The 8,932-nt window shown below is 46.8% G+C and overlaps 2 protein-coding genes across 3 annotated transcripts; one reads left to right on the top strand and one right to left on the bottom strand.

Moving 5' to 3' along the window:
- The first annotated feature begins 96 nt into the window (after nucleotides 1–96).
- Nucleotides 97–3,532, top strand: atp5md (ATP synthase membrane subunit DAPIT). Its single transcript, XM_004066188.4, has 4 exons — nucleotides 97–210; nucleotides 1,408–1,513; nucleotides 3,272–3,365; nucleotides 3,440–3,532. Exons 2-3 carry the CDS (start codon nucleotides 1,427–1,429, stop codon nucleotides 3,359–3,361), a joined length of 177 nt encoding a protein of 58 aa, XP_004066236.1. The 5' UTR covers nucleotides 97–210; nucleotides 1,408–1,426; the 3' UTR covers nucleotides 3,362–3,365; nucleotides 3,440–3,532.
- taf5 (TATA-box binding protein associated factor 5) lies at nucleotides 3,533–8,729 on the bottom strand. Of its 2 annotated transcripts, none has more exons than XM_011479526.2 (11): nucleotides 8,174–8,729; nucleotides 7,029–7,260; nucleotides 6,638–6,953; nucleotides 6,398–6,561; nucleotides 5,755–5,890; nucleotides 5,558–5,678; nucleotides 5,340–5,469; nucleotides 4,700–4,864; nucleotides 4,447–4,624; nucleotides 3,973–4,150; nucleotides 3,533–3,905 (listed from the first exon to the last, which is right to left on the bottom strand). In XM_011479526.2, exons 1-11 carry the CDS (start codon nucleotides 8,583–8,585, stop codon nucleotides 3,691–3,693), a joined length of 2,247 nt encoding a protein of 748 aa, XP_011477828.1. In that variant the 5' UTR covers nucleotides 8,586–8,729; the 3' UTR covers nucleotides 3,533–3,690. The 2 variants fall into 2 exon arrangements, with proteins under 2 accessions (XP_011477828.1, XP_011477836.1); XM_011479534.2 differs by having other exon boundaries at nucleotides 7,029–7,257.
- Between the last annotated feature and the right edge of the window lie 203 nt (nucleotides 8,730–8,932).

Genomic DNA, 8,932 nt, shown 5'->3' with positions numbered 1-8,932 from the left:
GTCCAATCACAAAGCAGAATGATGATTGACATTTGAGTAGGCCATTCGAAAATCGAGCTATAAGATGTCTTTGGGTGATGCTTATTTTAGCCAATAGCAAAGCAGGTAGAGGTGTTTCTACTGGGCGGGACTTCCTGTCATTTTCAGCATTGCGGCCTCTGCTGAAGGGCACTTGTCCGGTTCAATTTACGCAGGGGTCGAGTAGCAAAGGTAAGCGTTAACTCGTAAACCAGCTAGTTGTGCCATTCAGTTTGTTTCTGGTAGGTTAGCGGAGGCTAAACTGTAAAGTCTTTGTTGCGAATTGCTGTTTGTTGCTTCCAAACCCGACTCACCCGACAGAAAAGGCTGCATGCTAGCCGATGCTAACGAACATGCTAGCCGTTTACTAAATGTTCAGGGTTTTTTAAATGTCTATAATAAAAATGAACCTGTGAGGAAATGTATCATTCCGATCCGAGTGTTTGGTTTCCAGCTGGATGAGCTGAAGCAGTTTGCAGTTAAAAAGTGTTTAATTCTAACAGTTTATTAAATTCAAACATCTACATTTATCAAATTAGGCTAAGGCTCCCTCGTTTTCAGACGTCACTTTTTTTTGATCCAGTCCCTTCAAATCAGAGTAGACATTTTAAAGAAAAAGACGTTGATTGTTTTTGCTCCACAAATATCAGAGAATCGCCTGTCGCGCTGGAGTTTTTGTTATAAGAGAACACAGCAACATAAATGTCAACACTTAGTTTTTCCTCTTTCATTATATCGAATCAATCAGTTCTTCTGTAAGGATCGTGATTCATGCTCTGTGGAGACCTAGAGGTCAAAGATCTCCAGTGAGCGCAGCCAAAGCTCTGACTGCAAACCACTAAACTCTCCAGCAGCAGAAACTTGCTCTGAAGACATGAACGTTTGCTGTTCTTTGAGTTTGGCTCTGATGTTTTAGGAAATCTTTGTTGGAATTGCAGAATTTTGCTTTTGTTGATTTAAAAAAAAAAAAAGTAAACATTCATTTTTTTAACCCTACTGAGACACGGTTTAAGCAGGAAATCACCTTCAAACAGCTTAAAGACTTTAAACGATTTAGAAACATTGTTTTTTTTCTAATTATTTTTGTTTATTGTAAACAAAAAAGTAAACTATGACAAGGAATTTCTGAGATAAAAAAAAAAAAAATTCTTGATGATAAATTTCAAATTAGTTGTAGTTTGGGTTTAAAAATCATTTTATTTGCTGTGATGAATGCAATGAAAACACAAACGTTGATGTAGTTGCTGAAGAAATGAAAAGGATGTTTTGATGATGAAGAGCGCTGATTTTGCTTTCCCACAAATATCTTAATGATTTAGCTTTCAGTGTTTCTCCAGAGAAAGTTTGTATTTTTAAGCCTTTTCAAGCATCAGACTTGTGTTTCCGCAGGACCATTAATTTCTTCACCATGGGAGGACACGACGCCGGATCGCAGCATCAGTTCACTGGAATTGCCAAATACTTCAATTCTTACACAATCATAGGAAGGAGGAATGTGAGTTTTTGAAACCTCTCATGATGTGAAGTGGGGGGAAAAAAAACAAATCTGTAAGAAGAATCCATTATAAAGAGAGAGAATGGTTTCCTTTAGCATATTACAATGGAAAGAAGGTCATAACCAAAACATATCAATCTGCACCCCTGTATTTCTGTCTTCAAATTGCGACACCACACTCAGAACTAAAAGTTTCTTCCCTCTCGGCTGAAAGTTTGGACTTCTGCAGGTCTTTCAGGATTTTGAGATCCCTCCATCAGATTCTGATCTGGACTCATTCCAGAACTCTCAGCTTTTTGAAACCCTGTCAGAGAGCTCTGATGATGTTTCAGCTTCATTGTCCTGCTGGAAGACCCATGAGGTGGAGATGCAGCTTTCTGACTCTTGTTCCCTGGAAGGTTTTGGTGGCCGTCACACTTCCTTCTTGTGTTCACACAGCTGAGGCTTCCAGTGCCAGAAGCTGCAAAGGAATTCTAAAATATGTCCTTGGTTTTTCTTTTTCCTGAAAGGCCTCATTTCTTTTCTGTAGACGGTACCATGATGGGTTTTTTTTGACCGAACGTTTTCCCAGGATTGTGCTTCTGTTAAACTCCACTCTTGCTTATCATGTCCTTGTTGCAGCAGTGATGTTCTTCCTTTTCAGTCAGATGGTTACGGTCAGAGTGAGCTGACACTGTTGGACTCTGCAGATCAGATGGAATTTATTTGGAAGTTCCTCAGGGTTCTTTATCCACCAGAATTTATTCCAATTTTTCTCTTCCTTCCACGTCCAGCAGGTCATGTAGAGAGACATGAGCTCTAAACATCTTTATTTCCCAGAGTGGACACAGAAACCTGAAGATCTTGTAGTCTTCAGCTGTTTTTCGAGTTTTCTCATTTAAATGGACAGACTTCTTTATTTCTCTTTTCTGTATGTTCAGTGTGACCCACGACTCATGTTCTACTTTCAAAACAAAACTTGATCAAATTGGATTCTATATTTGAAGCGACATCCCCACGCAATTACACACGTCGACCCGGCATATAACACCGGTGTCCACTGTCACTGTGAGTGACTAAAGTTTAATTTTGGAAGTACAAAAACAAAACTTCAGGACTAAGTGAGGAGAGGATTTTTGCCAGAGTTTGGATGTTGATGACATGGGTGCTGCAGGACAAACCACAGAATCCAAGCGGGAGGGGGGCGGATCGGAGGTGCAACAGAGACAATGCAAAAGACAGACTCCACACCGCAGATGGATCTGTGATAATCTGGCATAAATGATCTGAGAGGAGTGTTGGGTGCAGATATTTTTGGTCAGGATTGTGTCCTTCAGCAGAGGAGACACTGGACTATCCGTCCTGAATAGGACCTGTCCCACAAAAGCTTACAGCCCCCAAAGACTGAAAGGGCAAAGAGCGAGTAGCTCCAAAAACACAAAGACGTACTTTGATGCCATAAAAGTCGTGTTTTGTAGTCCAGAGTTCTGCAGATGAACTTCCTGATTTACTGCTACAATTTAAGATTCTAGATTGAAGGTTTGGGGCTTTCTGATGCTGCAGCACAGATTGTGTTTGCATGACGCAGCATGAAGTGTACGCTTTGCCGTCTTTCTTCAGGCATTTAGTTTCATTGTAGAGCGCAGTCGTATCTTTGCTCTGTTTAGTCATTTATGCAGCTGTGGGAACGGTCAAACTCTGAGACATTACATAGATTTGAATGAAAAGAAAGGAGGGATGTTTTCTTCTTGTAACGTCTGTCATGTCTCCTCGTTTCAGTGCGTGTTGGCCACGTACGCCAGCATCGCAGCCATCGTCCTTTTCTTCAAACTGAAACCCAAGAAACAGGCGGCCGTCACAGAAAAATAGCCATGTGAGTTTTCTCTGATGATCCGCTGTCCTGCTCGCAGCTCCATCACATTAACTCCAGATGTTCTTCCCTGACAGGTTCAAACATCTGGGAGTGGAGAGCAGCTGGACGTGCTTGTGTGAAAATATGATTTCTCTGTGTTGAATAAATAAAGAAGCATTCTATCCAGATCCTAGAAAACATGTTTTATTTACAGTGTCCACCCGTAAAAAATACTATGATACAGAAGAGCCGTCAGCCGCTCAGCTGCAGCCATGGCAGTGATTTCTAAAAAGGGTCTTCAGCCCACTGGGTGAGTCTCCAGAACTGCTGCAGGCGACCCGCCGCCTCATGCAGCATAAGATCCTGCAGCCAGAAGCAGGTTCCTGCGAGTGAAGTGGAGGTGGACCACAGGCGTGGATTTGCTCATGTATGTCCCCAGCAGAAGCTCCTGGGAGTTGTCCTGCAGGTGGATGTGTCCTGTGGCAGCTGTGAAGTCGTCAGTCTCTAAATCATCGAACGCCTTCGCTGCATCCCAAAGGCGGACCGTGTTGTCCATCGAACCTGGAAGTCAGAAGAGCAGTGAGTCTCTGCAGCCGCGGCACACCAGCGGCAGCTGAGGAACACCCACCAGAGGCCAGGATTTCTCCATCCCTGCTGAACCTGAGGGCATAGACCGTATCCGTGTGGCCTTTGAGCTCTGAAACCATCAGCCCATGACCGATGTCCCACAGAAGAACTCTGCCGTCAGTCGCCCCCGAGGCCAAGAACTTCCCGTTGGGAGAGAAAGCCAGAGTGTGGATGGGACCCTGAAAACAGAGCTGAGGTGGATTTCTGAGGAACGTCTGAAGGTTCATGCAGGATGGACACAGGATGCCCTGCTCCTCCGTCTGCCCCCCCCGGCTGTGTTCCAGCTGCTGTCCGCCTGGATCAGAAGGCGGCAGACGTGGAGGAGCAGGTGGGGGGTCTGCTCTGATCCTGGGTAACAGACTAAAGCTGCCCAGCAAAGGAAACATTTTGTGGAGAGAAGTTTGCTCAAGTCCATCAACTCTCATTGAGAAGACGAAGCTCACTCTGCTTCTGCAGAAAACGGAGCCCTGCTGACCTTGTGACCGGTGAAGATCCGGACACAGTTCCCCGTCAGGACATCCCAGAGCCGGATGGTGCGGTCAGACGAGCCTGTAACCACGTAGTTGGAGTTGGGGTGGAAACGGGTGCAGGTGACATCAGCCAAGTGACCGGCAAATATCCGCAGGGGCTGGTAGTGATCCGTCGCCCAGAGTCTGAGGGAGACGAGATTCGTGAGTGTGAAGAGCTGTTTGACGGGAGCGTCCCGTTACCTCTGTGCGCTAGCTTACCGAGCCACCCGGTCATGACCCCCAGAGACAAAGTAGTACCCATACGGGGAAAACTGAGTGTCCCACACTGGGTAGTTGTGGCCTTTGTAGCCCACTAGACACGTGAAGGTGAGGAGACTCCACAGCCGGACCGTGCCGTCCTCAGAACAGGACAGCAGGTAGTTTCTGAAAGACATGAGCACCTCATCTCAGGACAAAGGGAACCACTTCAATGCAGCACTGGGTCAGACTATTTACAGCTCGGTGTAACCTCACTAAAAATTAGTTCAGTTTTATTACAACACAGTTGTCTCGAGGGGTTTTCACTAATAGAAAATCAGTCATAAAACCCAATAGCTGATAGCTAAACTAAAGTGGGCGTCTCTGCTCTTAGACCCTCCTCCTCGGAGGGTCATCTACGTTTTCTATTTCTGTTACTAAACCAGTTTTTCCTGCTTATAAAAAACGTAATTGATTCAAACAGAGGGAAATGGAACAGCTGGAATAAACTCTGCTGCAAAACAAGCAGCCATGCAGGAGATGGAAATCCGTTTACGATCTCTCATGAATCCTAGTCACAGTTAGTTGAAATGGTTGAACACTTTGAAGCCCGGCTCTGTCAGGAGCGCCGGTTCTGTCAGGAGCGCCGGTTCTGTGGTACCTGTCTGGGCTGAAGCTGATGCCGTACACCGGGCCGCTGTGTCCGTACAGAATCTTCGACTCGCTGGCCGTCTTCTCATCCATGATCCTCTCTAGAACATCGTCTGACTCTTTGTCAATCAAATTCAAGTCTTGAGGGGGTGAAACAAAAAGAAGAACCGTTAAGTATCGGCATGATTCACCCGCTGGCGTTGTCCTGTGTTTGCGCCCAACACCCACCTGCTGCAGACTTGACCTTGCGCAGCTTTTTTGGCGTCACACTCCACACCCGAACCGTGGAGTCGGCAAAGCCTCCTGCTATCAGGCTGGAGTCGTCCGTGAAGTCCACCGCGGTCAGACCCTGAACAAGTCCAACGGAGTCTAAAGCTCAACGAGAACCGGCAGCCGTCAGACAACGGCCGGTGGGCGCCGCTTACCTGGTACGCGTTGAGGAAGGTGTAGAAGCAGATGGAGGGCAGGTTCTCCCGTCCCAGACGGATTCTTTTTGTGGATTCCTTCATGTACATGATTTTGTCCAGCTTGTCAGAGTCCTTCAGTTCTGGCAGAGGTATCCTGACCATGAAAAGTTGATTACTCAAGACTTTCAAAGGAAATGACTGCAAGAAAACTCTGGAAATCTAATAAGCACAAACGGATGTTTCAGAAATGTTTTCGGTTTAGGAGCTGTGACATCGTCCAGCCAGGACACGTGCACATGTGACAGACTGTCTACAGGGGAAACTCTGCAGGTGAACCAAACAAGCCCTCAGAGCTCAAAAGCCCCGCTTTCACTGATGTTTTCAGACTTTCTAAGCTCTGTCCTGTAACACCTGCCATTCAGACGGATTCCCGCCTCAACAGCAGCTTATTTGCCCCACCGTGAGCAGTAAGAGGGGGACGGAGCTGACGGGGCTTTTCTAGAAACTAAAGCCATCCAAACACAAACCAGAATAATCCAGAAGCAGATGAAACGTCCTGGGAAACGTTAAAGCTGCTCTCCCACAGAAAGAGGAAGAGCCTGCCTGTGGCGGAAGCTCCTGAAGATGCAGAAGCTCTGCTCTGCTGACCGCAGAACCTCACCTGTTCTGCAACGGAGCGTTGGGATCTTGCTTCTTGCTCTTGGAACCCATGCTGTCCTTCTTTGGCTTCTTCTTCTTCGGCTTGCCCTCTTCGTTCTCCGCCTCTTCATCTTCATCATCCAGGGGCACTTCAATCTCTGGTTCTTTCAGCAGCCCATAATAAACCTGCAGCCAGAACAGATGGCATTGTTCTCACGGGATTACAGAGGAACGTGCTAAATCTGTCGGGAACTTCCCTCACCTTGGCTTTGTTGGCCTCCCGCTTGGCCTCTCCTGCTAAGCTGCCTGACATGGCGTCTATCTGGCTCTTGCTGCGGGGCATGCCGTCGAAGATGTCGATGTACAGGTGCTCCTGGATGATGTTCCAGATCTGATTGTTCTGGCGCTCCTGCAGGTGCCTCTTCAGCAGCTGGTAGGAGTCACGGGAGATGCGCAGGACGAACTTGCTGGTGCGGAAGTCCAGCAGCGTCTCGTTGCCTCTCATGTGCTCTTTCTTGGTGAGGCTGGATAAAACCCGGAGGTCGTCTTCGTAGTAGCACTCCTGATCCCCGCTGAACCTGCGGACGAGGCCGTGACGAGAAGGCGCGCGGAGCAGGGCGTACTTTTTTAACGTAAACCTTAAAGGGACTTACTTTTCAAAGAAGGCCTTGGCTTCACTCTCATGATTGTTGTACACCAGCTCCAGGTACATGTGGACAAAGAGCGGGTAGAAGACCTGCGACAGCTCTGCCCGGTGGCAGTCCAACACCGACTCGATGAACTTCTTCAGGTCGCTGTAGTAAACTTTGTAGAGAGCCGGGTCTCCCTGCTGGCTGTAGGCTGACAGCACCACACTGACGTCGGGCTGATCGTCTGCGACTGCTGCTGAGAGAATCCAGAGGTGATGAACCCCCACCGCGAAGCAGCCCAGAAAGACTCACAGACCCTTCAACTATGGACCTGTTGCTGGATCTGCAGCTTACCTGGTTTCAACGGTAAAGCCAGGATGAACTCATCTAAACTGGGATTGAAATTGAAGGTGATGTCTAAGAATCAAACCCGTTTACCTGATAGCAACTCTGACATATTTCAGGAAAACGATCACCTGGTTTACAGTCCATTCTCAGGGTTTGTTGACATCATGTGTGCATAAAGACTTCAGGTTTTCTGGAATCTAATGAATCCCATCTATAGTCTCAAAGTTGGAGCTCTTCAATCTGCTAAATCTGCTTTTGCCATCTTCATTTATTTATCATTAAATAACAATGAGGCTTTGTCCTGTCTTCTGAGTAGCCACATCTCTGAATGTAAAAAACAGACAAAATCAAATGTGTGAAAATGCTGGAAGTTGTCAGATGACTGAGAAGTGTGAACCTTGTTAAAGCACTTCATCACAGGATATTCTGCTGTGTGTGTGATCCTGATCACCTCAATTGATCTGATTATTTGTGTGCAACACTAAACTGTATCAGGTCAGCTGTAGACCAAAACGAACAGTGACAGACACAAATATTTGTATAAAGTATTTAGACTTATTTATATTTATTACTTAAAAAGATTCATGGTTTTAGTTTGTGTTCTTGTTAATTTGGATTCTCAGTTTGACCACCTCTCTGCTTCCCCGGGACGTATGTTGCGATCAAGTTTTGTCCACATTTGTTTGTCAGTGTGTGTAATTTACGTTCTTTTTGCAGCTTCTAAACGTGTCTTTTCGATTCTTTTACAACTGTTGCGCGCGCTTTATGAGGAGCGAACAAAGTTCCGGTGGACGGGCTGAGTCCCGCTTGGAGCGTCATACCTTTGGTCGGCGCCGGAGTTCCAGCGGAGGAAGACACGGCCACCCGGCTGAGCAGAGAGCCCGCATCCAGGCCGTCCACGCCGCCAGCGGTGCCGCCCGAGCTGGGCGCACTGCAGTCCGCCCCCTTTGTGTCCAGCGCATCCTCGGGCAGTCCCGCCTCACGCCGCAGAATTTCAACGGACTCCGTCAGCTTGTTCTTTCTCAGGAACTGTAGAACCGCCAGCAGCGTCTGCTGGTCCTCCGGCGCCCCAGCCGCACTTTTGGTGCTCCCAGCCGAGCTGCTGGAGCTCGGGGACGGAGAGAGCTGTCGCCCGTCGGTCGCATTTGTGTTCATGAGCCCGTCGCTCTGCGGTTCGGTTTTTATGTCGACTTCTTCTTTCTCGTCGACCATTCCACCCTGCACGGCCGCCATTTTCAGAATGAAGTGCGCATGTGCGAGGTTGAAAAACGAGAAGAACTGACTGCGCAAGATAAGCAAATCTGATTGGTTCTCAGAGTGACATGTGTGTGAGAAGCCCGGCCCCCTCCTGGACGGCTCGTGCGGTTCCGGGTTTTTTTTTTGTCTTGTTTTTTTTTTTTTAAATAAACCTTTATTGACATTTTATCATTCAAACTGTGTCTATGATTTAGAAAAAAATCAAAACAATTTTTAAGGCCAAAATTGATAGAACTGTATATGATAAAAACTTGAGCAAATTTTTTTCTTCAAGACTACATTTTTTTAAGAAATACACAAAATGATACATCCATACAAGGAAA

The sequence above is a fragment of the Oryzias latipes genome, chromosome 1, assembly GCF_002234675.1.
Source record: "Oryzias latipes chromosome 1, ASM223467v1".
Lineage (NCBI taxonomy): Eukaryota > Metazoa > Chordata > Actinopteri > Beloniformes > Adrianichthyidae > Oryzias > Oryzias latipes.
The sequence above is the reverse complement of the archived record's forward strand: the minus strand, read 5'-3'. Positions and strand labels throughout refer to the sequence as shown.